Source organism: Phyllostomus hastatus, unplaced genomic scaffold (assembly GCF_019186645.2).
Source record: "Phyllostomus hastatus isolate PE091 unplaced genomic scaffold, TTU_PhHast_1.1 phas_scaffold_12, whole genome shotgun sequence".
NCBI lineage: Eukaryota > Metazoa > Chordata > Mammalia > Chiroptera > Phyllostomidae > Phyllostomus > Phyllostomus hastatus.
Genome location: NW_025334007.1, coordinates 14,339,541 through 14,355,137, shown reverse-complemented (window position 1 = coordinate 14,355,137; position 15,597 = coordinate 14,339,541). Strand labels below are relative to the sequence as shown.

General features: G+C 42.3%; 1 protein-coding gene across 2 annotated transcripts in view; it reads right to left on the bottom strand.

The window, feature by feature from the left end:
• Positions 1–15,597, bottom strand: part of CTPS2 (CTP synthase 2) — a 99,775-nt gene that overhangs the window by 54,166 nt on the left and 30,012 nt on the right. For both annotated transcript variants that reach the window (XM_045856130.1, XM_045856131.1), the window contains exons 10-13: positions 13,294–13,382; positions 12,241–12,335; positions 10,051–10,113; positions 9,900–9,943 (exon numbers count right to left, since the gene is read on the bottom strand). In XM_045856130.1, the coding sequence (XP_045712086.1) occupies positions 9,900–9,943; positions 10,051–10,113; positions 12,241–12,335; positions 13,294–13,382 (291 nt within the window). The remainder of the gene's footprint in view (positions 1–9,899; positions 9,944–10,050; positions 10,114–12,240; positions 12,336–13,293; positions 13,383–15,597) is intronic.

Genomic DNA, 15,597 nt, shown 5'->3' with positions numbered 1-15,597 from the left:
AAAAAGAAAAAGAAAACTGACTTCTAACTCTTCCACCTAGAAACAAAGGAGATTTTTATACACAGCAAGGGAATGTTTAAATACAATATGGATCATTCTAATTCAACACACACGTATTCTCATGGCATCAAAAGCCTTAAACATTTCTAATCACTAATTATATTCCACTGTAGGGATACCCCATAATAGTCTTAACTATTTCCCCACTGTGGGGCATTTAGATTATTGCCATTTCTGATTTTCCTAAATAATGTCATAATGAGTACCTGTTCGTATCTCTGTCAACAAATCAAATTTCCCTAGGAGAACTTCTGGGAAGTAAATGTCTGCGTCAGAGGGTATGAATATTTTTATGGTTTGTAAAACAGACCACCTAACTGATTTTCCAAAAGGTTGTATTGATTCTTATTTCTACAAACAGGCAGGAGAACGACAGCTTCGCTCCCCAGACTGCATTAGCCAGTCTCATTTTAACAACTTTATTAGTCACAGTAATGCATATCTTTTTTTCATTTCTGGTTTTAATAGGAACCTCCTACTATTTCCCCACTGAGTTTACCATTAGACACTGTCAGATACTGGTTTGTAAAAGATGTTCTTTGTCTCATTTAAGAAATGCCCCTTTCAGCCCTTGTCGGGAAGCTCAGTTGGTTAGAGCATCATCGTGATGCACCAAGGTTGTGGGTTTCATCTCCAGTCAGGGCACATACAAGAAACAATCACAATGAATGAAATGCATCAATAAGTGGCCAGCAAATCAATGTCTCTCTCTCTCTCTCTCCCTCCCCGCATTCTCTGTCTCTCTCTCTCTCCCCCCTTCCCTACCCCTCCCCTCTCTCTCTAAAATCAATAAATAAAAAATTCAAATAAAAGAAGTGCCCTTTCGCCCTGGCTGGTGTGGCTCAGTGGATTGAGTGCTGGCCTGCGAACCAAAGGGTCACTGGTTCGATTCCCAGTCAGGGCACATACCTGGGTTGCGGGCCAGGTCCCCAGTGAGGGATGCATGAGCAGCAACCACACATTGATGTTTCTCTCCCTCTCTTTCTTCCTCCCTTTCCCTCTCTGTAAAAATAAATAAATAAAATCTAAAAAAAAATGAAGTGCCCTTTCCTTCTTAGTTTGTTATGAGAGTGTGAGCACCAAGGTGTAGATACTGTAGACTGCCTATTGAGCATCTGTGGCAATATGAGGGTTCTTCCTTCTGTTTGATCAATTTAATTGCTCAGACACACTATCCAGTCACGATTGATTAATCCTTAATGCTTTTAAATTAGGCACTCTAATAGTTTATTTAAGGTTTTTACATCTTTAGTAATAACCTACATTACAGTTTGGGGTTTTACTTTTTATTGCATGTGCTTTGTTGAATTCTAATATCTAGGTCATGCTAGCTTCCCATTGCAGCCTATATTCTAATCTCAATCAGCCACTTGCAGAGTAAATATAAGTGATCTCTTTCAACTCCAACATACACATACACAGCACCCACTATAGGCAAAGCATTATACAAGATGCCTTAGAGCTCTGGCTGGTGTGGTTCAGTGGATTGAGTGCCGGCCTGTGAACCAAGGGGTCACTGGTTCGATTCCCAGTCAGGGCACATGCCTGGGTTATGGGCCAAGTCCCCAGTGCGGGGCGTGCTAGAGGCAACCACACATTGATGTTTTCTCCCTTTCTTTCTCTTTCCCTTCCCCTCTGTCTAAACATAAATAAATAAAATCTTTTTTAAAAATGTTTTTTTAAAAAGATGCCTTAGAGATACCCGTGTCCATGCCTCTCAGATCCTAAGTCAGTAAGTCTGGGATCAGGCCAGGAAAGACTGAATGTAAGAGATAGTATTTCTTTTTTTTTTTTTAAGATTTTATTTATTTATTTTTAGAGAGGGAAGGAAGGGAGAAAGAGAGAGAGAGAGAAACATCAATGTGCGGTTGCTGGGGGCCGTGGCCTGCAACCCAGGCGTGTACCCTGGCTGGGAATCGAACCTGCGACACTTTGGTTCGCAGCCCGCACTCAATCCACTGAGCTACGCCAGCCAGGAAGAGATAGTATTTCAACTGGGATTTGTAGGAAGAGCCTTGAAGGGAAGTTGTAGGGAAGGGGAGCCTGGGCATTCAAAAGGAGAGAAAACACCCCAAATAAACACATGATAGCCAAGTGCAAGGCAGTTCAGGGAACATTCGCACTCCATTTGGGGTGTAAAGCCAGCTATGATGAATAAAGAGGGCACACCGGCTTCAGATCATGAGAGTGCTTGGTTGCCAGCCTAAACGAAGGTCTACCTTGGCATTCATATCAGGTGCAATATCCCGGCCACCATATCAAGTGGTGATTGGCATTTAAATTCCCTAAAATTAAATAAAATTAAAAATCCGGTTCTTCAGCCAAGCTAGCTACATTTCAAGTGCTCCATAGCCCTATATGGCTAGTGATCACCATGCTGGACGGCACAGGTACAGAACACACCGCCACAGCAGAAAGTTCTAGTTGACCATGCTGGTAGTGTTAACGAAGGTGTACTCACGTACTGCCCATTTATTCCCATATATTTAGTTGTGTTTCACCAGTCTATGTTTTGTGCCTCCAGCTAAACTGCAGGGGTGGCGGCAGCTCATTTGTACAGCAGCTCATTTGTAATACACTATGTTTTTTTTAAAGATTTTTATGTATTTTTAGAGAGGGGGGAGGGAGGGAGAAAGAGGGAGAGAAACATCAATGTGTGGTTGCCTCTCATGTCCCCCCCCACTGGGGACCTAGCCCACCCAGGCACGTGCCCTGGCTAGGAATTGAACTGGCAGCCCTTTGGTTTTCAGGCCAGCACTCAGTCCACCGAGCCACATCAGCCAGGGTTATAATACATTATGTTTAGAACTGCACTTAAGTGGACGAGCTCCAAATGCACACTGGCTTTTTTCTTTCTAATAATCTCTTTCCACTAGCATCCTGTTATTTCTACTGCAAAAAGGAAATCTTTCAAGGGCTTGAAATATCTATTCCTAAGGCATTTCCTGTTGAGCTCAAGGTATAAAAGCTTTAAAACACATTAGCTTTGAAGTACTCATTTAGTCGTTTATTTGTTGTTAAAATCATGGACTACTCTGTGATTCACTAACAGGGCTTACTCCTAGCCTTGCTGTTACTTTTCAAAAAATAGACTTGGGTAAGGGCGGGGGGGGCGGGGGGGCGGGGGGGGGGAGTCTGGTGGAAAAGATACCCTAGCCATTAGACAGTGAACATCATGACTGGAAGATTTTGTCTTTCTCCAGATAGAGAGCAGTTACTATAGCCAACAGCCTGATATCAACTCTGAACCTATCATACCCACAGAGACAGAATTAAGTGACTGTTAGGATCCCAGACTGGTCCATAAAAGGCAATTTTACGCAAAGTATAGCTGTCTTCTTGGTAGCTGCCTTTATGGGGAAAGTTTCTTAGCCCAAACTAAGCTCCAAATGATTTCTGTAAGGTCGTTTTTGAGTTGGGAGATGTTTACTACAATGTTCTAAATGCAAAGCAGTCTTCAAAGGAATAAAAGTTGCCTAAAAATGTTACTCTACGTAGCTGTAGAGTTTTTTTCTGAATGCTTGTTAATTTGCTTTCCGTGTGAAGCTGTTGAAAAATAACATGGAAAAAGACAATATTTCAAACAGGGCTTCAACTAAAGGTAGGAAAATGTAATGCATTAATTATGCTTAATGAATAACACAAATTACCCTTCGCCTGAGTTGAGTTTTAATCATTTGTGACTATTTCACAAATCTGTTGTGTCAGATGTAAAATTAATTCTGACTTTGAAAATCCCTGGATCAAAAAGGTGTAAAAGAAGTCATATGTATGATAAATAACTAAAGATGAAACAATATCAAATACCACAATCTCAAATTTCCATTTGCATCTCCTTAAAATACTTTGAATTTCTCACTTTTCTTTACCAATACCACCATCCATGTGTACATGTGTGTGTTGATGTGTCTGAAAGTGGAACATGGGTTCTGTTTTCAGGATGTTATATCTTATGTATTCATATTTTTAAAGTTACTGTTTTCTGCCCTGGCTGGCGTAGCTCAGTGGATTGAGCTCGGGCTGCGAACCCAAGTGTCGCAGGTTCGATTCTCAGTCAGGGTACATGCCTGGGTTGCAGGCCATGACCCCCAGCAACCGCACATGGATGTTTCTCTCTCTCTCTTTTTCTCTCTCCCTTCCCTCTCTGAAAATAAATAAATAAAATCCTTGAAAAAAAAATAAATAAAATAAAGTTACTGTTTTCAATAAACAAAAGAAATGCTAAAAATTAAGCATATCCACATACCTAAACATTAGATTGAGATTATTTTCCTATATGTCTCAAAAGCCAAAGATATTCTGAAATACAGTCCACAATACTATGAACTATCCTCTACTTGAACTGGAGAGGTGTAAAGCCAAATTCAAGGTCAAGGGTATCAGCAGCAGCCATGTGATTGATAAAGAATCAGAATGCAAGTCAGCTACAGCTTTGTCCCTGGTAAGCATTATCTAGAAGGCAGGTAGAGCTAATTTGAAGCAAGCCAAAAAAATCAAACTTGCTGTAGAACCCTCAATTTCTGCAAAGTCCCAAAAGCCTTCTATTTCACCTTGTGGATGAAGCCGCGAAAATGACGCAATAAAATACATTTTACTCGCACTCTCCTCGTACTCTCAAGACTCAGAAAGAGTTGAGCTTCATTCTTAAAGGAAAATCTATTTCTCCTTCTATGTGTATAAGAGACACCTCCTCTGAGATATCTGTCCTGGATGCCAGTGTCTCAAATGATTTCATAAGCACCCACAGACTAAACATGCACACCAAAGGTGGGTCACAATGGCCCATGAAGGGGATCAGAATTTAACACCCCCAAATATGTCTCTTTGACATAAGAGTTAGTTTAAGCTGCCTACTTTTAAGAAACAGCAGACACAAAAGCTCTGGAAATTGAGTACAAGTTATCCTTTTGTAAGAGACATTTACATTTATAAGAGAAATGTCTATTTGTAAGGGTGTCTCCCTCTCTGTACCAAGGAGAGGCAGTGACTGTAAATCTCTAGAAACTCTTATCAAAGGAGAAGGAGGAGGACTTAAATCTGCATGACAACCTTACCCTTGTTTTCCTCTTTTCCCATCACTCCCAACAACCTCTTTGCCTTTAGCTAGAGATGGTATTTAAGGTCATATACCTTGGGCCATTTCAAGGAGTTATACCGTTTTCCTGGGTCTCTCCCATGTACATAGGAGGTATACATGCTACTAAACTTTGTTTTTCTTCTGTAAATCTGTCTTTGATTACAGGGAGGGATCTCAGCCAAGAACTTAAAAGAATATAGGAAAAATGATTTTTCCTCCACCATACCAATGAAACAGACTTCAATAGCAAATACACCTAAAGGAGGCTCCTGGTTTCCAAATTATTGACTTTTTTTTTTTAGCGAGAGGGACCAGTATGGCCATTACCACTGTAAGTCATTGTTACTTGCTCAAGTTTAAGTGATTCCCCAGGCTTCCTGGTGTTTGCTGCCTGCTGATTCCATTGCCTTGGTCTTTTTCTTTAATAAGCCTTCTCACCATCGTCACAAATGCTGGCTCTTAAGGCTATTTTTCTCCAACAAACTGATTGCAGGCTGTAAAGATGTTCGGTAGCAATTAGGTTTTATTGTTCTCATCTCACTTATGAGTGTAGAAGCTTTCAAAATGTAAAACACACATATCCTCTGCCTTAGCAATTGCCCTCCTAGGAATTCATCCCATAGACGTATGTATGTGTGGGTACCAGGACATATATATATATATATATGGGTATTAATTTCCAGCATGATTTAAAAGAGCAAAACAATGGGTACAACCTAAAAATTCATCAGTACTAGACGGGTTAAATGAAGAATGATGCAGACAGCAGGACAAGCATGTGGAAGATCCCCGCGTATTGAAGTGGAGGGATTAGTACAAAAAGCGAGAGGAAACAGTGTCTCCAAAAGGAAACACATATTTGTTAAAAAGGAAACACATATCCACACATGTGTGTGTGGGTACACACACAACCAGTAAAGGACAGTCAGCAAAGAATGTTGCCAAAGTTAAGAAACAGTGGCACCTACTGGTAAAATCACTTCCTATCCCAAAGTATTACTGTAAAAGAGAAAACACATGATTTGCCTATGCAGCTATTTCAGCCATTTGTTAGAAAAATATGTTTATATTAAAGCCTTGTAAGGAACTGTTCATTAGTATTAAGTCTTCTGAGCATAAGACTGAAGAGGAACATCTGGCTGGGAAGCTATGGTTCATTATGGTCTCAGCTGCAAGCTATAAAAGGAGTAAAGAGTACCTCTACCCCTGGCTGGTGTAGCTCAGTGGATTGAGTGCTGGACTGTGAAGCAAAGTGCTGCCAGTTCAATTCCCTGTCAGGGCACCTGCCTGGGTCATGGGCCAGATCCCCAGTTAGGGGCCTGTGAGGGGCAACCACACACTGATGTTTCTCTCCCTCTCTTTTTCCTTCCCTTCCTCTCTCTGTAAAAATAAATCAGTAAAATCTTTTTTAAAAAAATAGAGTATCTGTATATCCTTCCATAGAGTGATCTCTAGCATATAGTGTTAAATAAAAAAAAACACACAAAAAATGTGCAGAGTATGCTACCACTGATTGAAGATGGAGAGGGAGGTCACAAATAAACATACAGGTTTACTTATATATTTTTTAAAGATTTTATTTATTTATTTTTAAAGAAGGAAGGGAAGGAGAAAGAGAGAGAGAGAGAGAAACACATCAATGTGTGGTTGCTGGGGGCTGTGGCCTGCAACCCAGGCATGTGCCCTGACTGGGAATCGAACCTGCGACACTTTGGTTCGCAGCCCGCGCTCAATCCACTGAGCTACACCAGCCAGGGCAGGTTTACTTATATTTTGAAAATGGAAAGGTAACCCCCCTCCAAAAATAAGAATTAATGGCTGCCATAAGGGAAGGGAGGGAATAGGCTGGAGGGGAGAGAAATATCACTGGATGTCTGTAAATCAGTGGTTCTCAATAGGGGCTATTCTGCCTGTGCCCCCAGAGGATGTTTGGCGATGTCTGGAAGCTTTTTTAGTGTCACAATTGGCTGTTGGGAGATTTGTACTATTAACATCTAGTAGGTAGAAGCCAAGGAGGCTACTGAACATCCTACGGTGCACAGGACAGTCCCCGCCACAAGAATTACCCAGTCCAAAATGTCAATAGTGCAAATTATATATCTAATAAGAAACTTGTATCTAGAATATGCGAAGAACACTTAAGAGACAAATAGCCCTGGCTGGCGTAGCTCAGTGGATTGAGCGCGGGCTGAGAACCAAAGTATCGCAGGTTCGATTCCCAAACAGGGTACATGCCTGGGTTGCAGGCCATGACCTCCAGCAACTGCACATTGATGTCTCTCTCTCTCTCTCTCTCTCTTTCTCCCTCCCTTCCCTCTCTAAATAAATAAATAAATAAAATCTTTAAAAAAAAAAGAGACAAATAACCTGACTTAAAAATGGGCAAGGGGTCTGAATAAACATTTCTCCAGAGATGATATAGAAATGGTCAGTAAGCACATGAAAAGATGCTCAACATCCTAAGTCATCAAGGAAATTCAAATCAAAGCCACAGTGAGATACAACTTTATGTCCACTAGGGTGGTTATAATAATAAAACAGACAGACAATAACAAGTGTTAAGGATGTGGAGAAATTGAAGCCCCCATATACTGCTGGTGGGAATGTAAAATGTTGCAGCCGCTTTTGAAAACAGTCTAGCAGTTGCACAGAAAGTTAAATGTACAGTCACCATGTGATCCACGATTCCACTCCGGGGTGTATATTCCCACGTGAACTGAACGCACATGTTCACACAACAACATGTACACATGTTCATAGCAGCATTATTCATAATAGTCGAAAAGAGGAAACAATCCAAATGGCCATCAATGAATGAATTTATTAATAAAATGTGGTATGTCTATGCAATGGAATATTATTGAGCAATAAAAAGAAACAAAGTACTGATCGATGCTATAACATAGATCTAAATATCTTATGCTAAATGAAAAAACTCACTCACAAAAGGCCACATATTCTATGATTCTATTCATATGGAATATCCAGAACAGACAAACCATAGAGACAGAAAACAGATTAGCGGTGCCTAGGGCTGGAGTTGGGGAGGGGGGGGTGGAGTAGGTGGCTTGGGGGTGTCACCTAGAGGGTGTGGAGTTTCTTTCGGGGTAGTGAAAATAGTTCAAACTCTACTGTGATGATGGTTGCACAGATCTGTGAATATGCTAAAAGCCACTGAATTATACACTTCAAATGACTAAATGTTATGAAATGGGAATTATATCTCAATAGAACTGTTCTACAAAACCAGTGACAATGGCGAGGTGTGCACTGTGATAGAGGTAGATACAAGGTACTGTAGGGTTCGGAATGAGTCACCCTGGACATGCCTCGGTGGTGTGCAGACTGTTTGCAGCTACGGGCCACTGAGATCCTGCAGGTTCCTGAGAAACTTCTGCCGTCGCCCTGTTAACTGCCTGGAAGGATTTGAACTTGGGCCCTTGCCCATTAGAGAGTATCAGACACAACCTTTTTTTCTTGATCTGTCTATAAGACAGGGCAGACTACTAATTACTAAACATCTACTCTTCACATTGTCCTGACAATGACCAACCTTTCTCTGAAGCTATAAAGTGCCTTAGTAAAGCTCAGGATGCCATATACAGGGTCCAGCAGAAGTAAGGCCTGCTGGAGCATGGTTGGCAGGGTAATAATATGTGTGTAATAATTGATAGTTTTCATTTGAACATTTCACGTAAAATGTCATGTGGTGTGCTTGAGTGTGATATTGTTATGTTACAGAATTACATGCTTATGATTTTGTAATAAACCAGGGGCGTTATTTATGCCGAACCCCCGTATGCCTCACTTGCCTTTTTTGTCTGTGAACTTCTTGTGCGCGCAGCGATTCTTACTTTCTCGTGTATGTGGGGTTCCCATAGATGTGTATGCAACTAAATGTGGTTATTTTTTTCTTGTGAATCTGTCTCATGTTGATTTAATCATTAGACCAGCTGAAAGAACTTACAGGGTAGAAGACAATTTCTTCCTTTCCCATTGCACAAAAGGCAGAAGCTGGGAAAGAAAGGAGGTCAGGAAAGGCTTCTCGGGATGAATAGGAAGTTGTCTGTCATTGGGTATGGTTTATTTTTTAATGAAATTCTTCCCTGGTTTCAGTGGAGTTGTAGAGGGAAGGAGGTTGCAGAAGCGGAACATCTCAGGTGTAGGGAATCTCAAGACACATCCAAAAAAACGTGTCCAGATTGTCCAAACATAGGCCCCGATTGTGGGAAGAATGAGGATGTCAGAGACTGAATTCACAAAGCGGCAGGTGACAGAGCACACCAGCCTTCACTCCTAGCCAAGACTCTTGACCTGAATATTTTACGGGAAAAGGAATCAGGGGCAGATGAGGGGCAGCGGAAGAACAGCTGTCACTTTTGTTTTAGAAAGACAGATGACCACCCGTGTGGAAAGTAGACAGGCAGGGATGAGGCTAGGGACAGGCCAGCCCATTTATTTAGATTAGCTGTTATAAATTGTTGTCACAGTCAATTTAATCGTTTCCTACACATTAAGCTGGAAAACTACCACAAAGAGAAACCAGTCCAGGATTGTATCTTTCTTCAAAACATAGCTGACAAGACGGACTATTGAAAACAAAGCAGTTGGATGTGAAAAATAATAATTAAAAATCATATCTAATTTTAAATATCCTGATAGCATAATGAAAACATTATAATAATAGCTCCTTATGAGTTCAGGCAAGAGCCACAAACAAAATGACAATGAGCCAACCCAGAAAGAGAAATAAGCCACTTACCAGAGGCACACGGGCATTTGGCTCAAATTCTGTGGAATCTGCATCTGAAGGTTAAGAGACAAAGTCAGTAATTCACCAAGATTGCTGAAAAATGTTCTAAGTAAAGAGATTTTTTTAAAATAAAAGGTTAGTAGATAAATCTCAAACTTACCTTTCAAGTTAAGGCAGTTCCTCGCGAACTCTATCACTGCTAGTTGCATCCCAAGGCAAACTCCTATTTTAAAAAGCACATATATAAAGCAAATGAACATATTTTGTACTTCTTCATATGCTCTGTTCATTTGTTTGCTGTCTGTCTCCTCCACCTAGAGTGCAGGCTCACCGAGAGAGCAAGACTTTGCCTGTCGGGCTCAGTGTTGTGCCCTGTACATTCAGGCAGGGAAGGAGGTTAGATGACTCGAACTTCAGGAGGAAAGAATGTAAGGTCAGAAAAGAGCAGGAAAGCAGAGATCAAGTTGCAAAAGGCAAATCTACCTCCCTCCAAATTTGTCTCTAGAGGTACACACAGTCTGGTCCCAGAGCACACAAGTCCTCCAGGGAGTGTCTAACAACACCCCGTCAAGGGAGAGACTGCACACTCCCCTCCACAGTTTCACAGCCTTAATTATGGGCTTTGCCTGAGGGCAGCCTCAGGCTGGCCAGTGGGCTGGGATCTGAGGAGCACTCACAGGTAGGCAGGCAAACCCAGAAGAGCCCTATTATCTCACTGTAGGAAAATGACAGCGGCTGGGGGAGGTGGCATCTCCACTGTGGACCGGAGCGTGGTGGAGACAAGGGCAGGGAGATGCAAACTAAACCAAGAGCTCGGTAAGAAGGAAGAGGCCTGTGTAGCCCCAAGCCCGTTGCCACAGGGATGCGCCATTCACCCATTCCCACATTGACTTCTGCCCACCAATTTCTCTCACTAAACAAATGCCAAGGAGCACTCCACGTGCTCTTAGAGGCATATCCAAGGTACACAAGGGATTCAAAGGAAAGAGCAATCAACATACCAGGCATGTCAGAACAAGTCAGTAAGAATGAAACAGCAGCCCTGGCTGGCGTAGCTCAGTGGATTGAGCGCGGGCTGCGAACCAAAGTGTCTCAGGTTCGATTCCCAGTCAGGGTACATGCCTGGGTTGCAGGCCATGGCCCCCAGCAACCGCACATGGATGTTTCTCTCTCTCTCTTTCTCCCTCCCTTCCCTCTCTAAAAATAAATAAATAAAATCTTAAAAAAAGAATGAAACAGCTGAGTGCTTTGGGGGGGACTTCAGAAAGTTCCATGTGGCTAAGACATAAAGAGATGCTGTGTTAAAGGGAAAGCTAAAAAGTTAACAACTGTTCTATACAGTGAGGATTGTCTGAAGAACACTAACCACCCTCAGACAGAAACCAAACAAGATCACTTCAAAACAAAACAATGGCCCAGAAGAGCTTAGAAGGCTAAAGCAAAACAAGGTATCAAGGCAAACTACTCCTGGCTTCCCTTTTGAAAAGGGATCCCAGTGGAGAGCTTCAAGGAAGCTAATCAAAGAACAGGCGATGGGGAAAATGAATAGTCCGCTGATAGTAAAAGGTACCCAAGCCTGTCCGCTCGGTCTGTAAATCTACCAATACGTCCAAGTACAGCGTGAAACTCAGCTTGTCCTCACTCCCTCTCCTGCCTGAGTCCCTGCCCGCAGGGCTGCCTTTGTCCCACCAAGAACGCACTTCATCTGAGTTCACTGGCCCAGAAGCCATGCTCTGCAATTTGAACAAAAGCATTAAAAAGATCCAGTTCCACCAAAGTTTAACAGAGCTCTCCTTGCAATGTCGGACGGTCTTTCTGTATTATCTTTTCTAGAAGGAGCATATACATTCCAACATCATCGTTTTGGAATTCTGATTAGAAAGAACATGGCGGGGTTCTGCTGAATGGTTCCCTGCTTGAAATGGTGAAAAGATGGATTTGGGTGGCAATTGGAGAAGGGCAGGGCAGGTATGGACAGCAACTTCTCCCAGCCTCTTGCTACAAACCAGAGCAGTAAGTTCTCCAAACACTTTCTATAAAGGGCCAGATAGTAGAGATTAGGCTGTAGGGTCTCTAACTCCGACACTGTTCCACAAAAGCTGCCACAGACAATACAGAAACAAATCATTGTGACTATGTGCCCATAAAACTTGATTTACAAAAACATGCCGCGGGCTGGGTATAGTCTCCGGGATATAGTGTGCTGACCGCAGTAGCAGACTCTTTGGTGCCTGAACACTGAAATCTGACTTCCCACCTTGCACATTAACAAACCTTATTAAGTATGACCCTTACTAGGGACCAAATGTGGAATAAACTTGTAATTAGGATCCAGAAACACGAGTTTTACCCAGAAAAGGAATCTTCTTTGCCCTCGCCCAAGAAATCGCCTGGAGTTTTCCCAATGTTCCTCTGATTCCGAAGCCTCCTGGCACCAGAACACCGCTGCAATCAACACAAGATGAGGGTGAATTCGACATTATTTTTATGTTTAAAAATCCTCAGCCTTTCATCCCCAATCCAACGCTAGAGCATATGCTTGGGGTCTGTATTCAGAATTGATTACATGACCTGACAGCCCAAACTTTCCTCTTGAAATCCTCCCTGTGCATGAAGAAGTTGCAACAATTTCTCCCAGCTGACCTCAGTATGTATGTTCAATAGGTCGCTGTGGCGGGAGCACAGTGACTGAGAAACTCAATTCAATGACAAATGCCACTAAATTATCAGAATAGAAAATAGGTTGTTTTTTACACTTGATCTTAGCCAAAAAGCCAAGAAGTGATACAAAAACTGGCTGTTTTTTTAAAAGCACTATTATAAAAATGTTAAGATCTCTCACATAACTAGAAAGAGTTAGTCTGGTAAAATCAGCCTAAGATTTCAATCGCTAATTAAGTAGGGCTATATGAAAATCTCCTTGTTAGAAGATTCGTTAGAAACTTTCTAGACGCTCAATTGCACAGACCAGGAGGGTCATGCTACCCTCACAATACACTGCAACCCCCAAGAGTTCTGTTCATCATTTATGAAATAAAAATAAAAATGAAATAATGTGGAAAAGGAAATATAACCAAGGGAGAAGGGTTGTCATCCTTGCACCTTAACTTTGTATAAGATCCAGCTCTGCATCTTGCAGCACAATCAACGCACTTTCTCTCTAATATTAGGATCCCCATTGTCCCCAGAGGAAAACCAGTTCCATCGCACGTGCCACGGACAGGAACACGGCACACCACAAAATAAATGCAGTGTGAGTGTGGCACAAGTACCCGTAACAACCACAAGTACTCCAGGCTACCTTTGAAAATGCACAAAAAGTAATCCTTGGGGTCAATCAAATCATTACAGAAAAAGCTCAATGGCATCCTCCTAACTGGTGTGGAAGGTCCCCGGTACTCACTCAGCCTTGCATAGCTTCTGCCACGCTTCGTGGAATTTCACAGGGTCCTCAGTTTCGGTGGTGTGCTCCAGATCAATGGAGTCTATGTACTAAAAACATCCAACAGATTAGACGCACGTTTAAGAAAAACAAATGCTGAAATACTAGAACTATCTAACACTGTAACAAAATGATTCAATAACCGCTTATTAGGCAAAACTGTACGGGACACTTGGGAGAGAAAAAGCACGATCTCTCTCTTGGAGTTCTTATCATCTTTTAGAAAGGTTATAGCCCTGGCTAGTGTAGTTCAGTGGATTGAGCTCCAGACTGTGAACCAAAGGGTCGCTGGTTTGATTCCCAGTCAGGGCACATGCCTGGGTTTCAGGCCACGTCCTCAGTGGAAGCCACATGACAGGCAACTATGCAATGATGTTTCTGTCCCTCTCTTTCTCCCTCCCATCCCCTCTCTAAAAATAATTTTTAAATATAATTTTTAAAAAAAGAAAGATTACAAAACCAGAACAGGCAGCAACAAATAGTGGGCTAATGGCCACAATAAGTATGCAAGAGAATGCTGCAGAAGGAACCAGGAGCCGCACCTAGTGTATAACCAGACACTGGAGGAAAGAAGGGACGCAGCGTCACCAGGGAAGACTGCTGGTGAGGTGGTGTCCAAAAACTAATCCCTCCACGATGAGCAGAAGCAAGATGAGCACATGTGTGCCTGTTGGGAGGCAGGTGGGAAAGTGTGCAGAAGACAAAATGGACAAGGTGGGGTGAGGAAACAGTGTAAGAAACCTCAGAGGAAAAGAGAAAGTGGTGACCACTCTGGGGCCCCCAAAAGAGGCTCTACCGAGCCAGAGAAGTTTACAGTTGACGCCACTGAAAGGTCTTAAGTAAGGGTCAACAGGAACAAAGAGAACAGAGAGAGACTTTAGAACAGGGGTGTCAAACTCATTTTCACCAGGGGGCCACATGAGCCTCGCGGTTGCCTTCAAAGGGCCGAATGTAACTTTAGGACTGTATACATGTAACTGCTCCTTAACAGTTAAGCGAGAGCTAGGTGCTGCCGCCAGGTAGAAACAAGGTGCTGGGCCAGACGAAACAAGGTAGAGGGCCGGATTCGGCTCCTGGGCCTTGTGTTTGCCACCTGTGCTTTAGAAGGATCATTCTGGGACAATGTGGGAAATGGAGGGAGGACTGGAAAGCAGTCGGGAAGTCATGCAATAGGCCCAGGGAGGAAAAAAACACAGCAACAGACTGGGCTTGACAAGAATATGCCGGGACTATGTCTCAAATACTACTGAGCAGAAGCTAATGTCAATGAATTCTATGAAATAAAAATTAAGGTGTACATAACAGTTCCCACCAGTCTATATTATTTTCCCATTTCCTTTGTAAAGATTACCACGTGCCCTGGCTGGTGTAGCTCAGTGGATTGAGTGCGGGCTGGGAACCAGAGCGTCCCAGGTTCGATTCCCAGTCAGGGCACATGCCTGGGTTGCAGGCCATGGCCCCCAGCAACCGTACATTGATGTTTCTCTCTCTCTCTTTCTCCCTCCCTTCCCTGTCTAAAAATAAATAAATAAAATATTTAAAAAAAAAGATTACCTCCTAATTATATCTCAAGATACAAAATTCTAAAGGCCTTACAAAATCTGCATCATAACAATTTTTCTATTGTTGCTTTCTTTTTTCTCCGAGGGGGTGGAAGTCTTGGAAGAGTGGGAAGAACAGGAAGTGAAATATTCCTTGGAAAATCCAACATACAAAGTGGTTAGAAAAGAAGGAGGCTACAAGAGGTGAGAGAGATATTGTAGGTCCTCAGCTGGTTCTAAGTGGCAGTTACTAATTTCGTGGACATAAAAACGTATCTTTTAGCCCTGGCTGGTGTAGCTCAGTGGATTGAGTGGGGGCTGGGAACCAGAGTGTCCCAGGTTCGATTCCCAGCCAGTGTACATGCCTGGGTTGCAGGCCATGGCCCGCAGCAACCGCACATTGATGTTTCTCTCTCTCTCTCCCTCCCTCCCTTCCCTCTCTAAAAATAAATAAATAAAATCTTTTTTTAAAAAATGTATGTTTTTAGTCATTATAAAAAGGTTTTACCACTTAAATCTAGATAATAAGGTTTGCTTGAACCATTATATATCCATGCAGAGTATCATTCAATATAAATATTTATAGAGAGAGAAAAGTCTAGAAAGGTATGCATCACACTGGGAATGACAGATGCAAGAGAGAAGTGGCATCTCAGGGAGGAGGAACCTTCTGCTTTCTGCATTTTATATGATACTTTTAAAAACTGTCTACACTGAGCAGGTA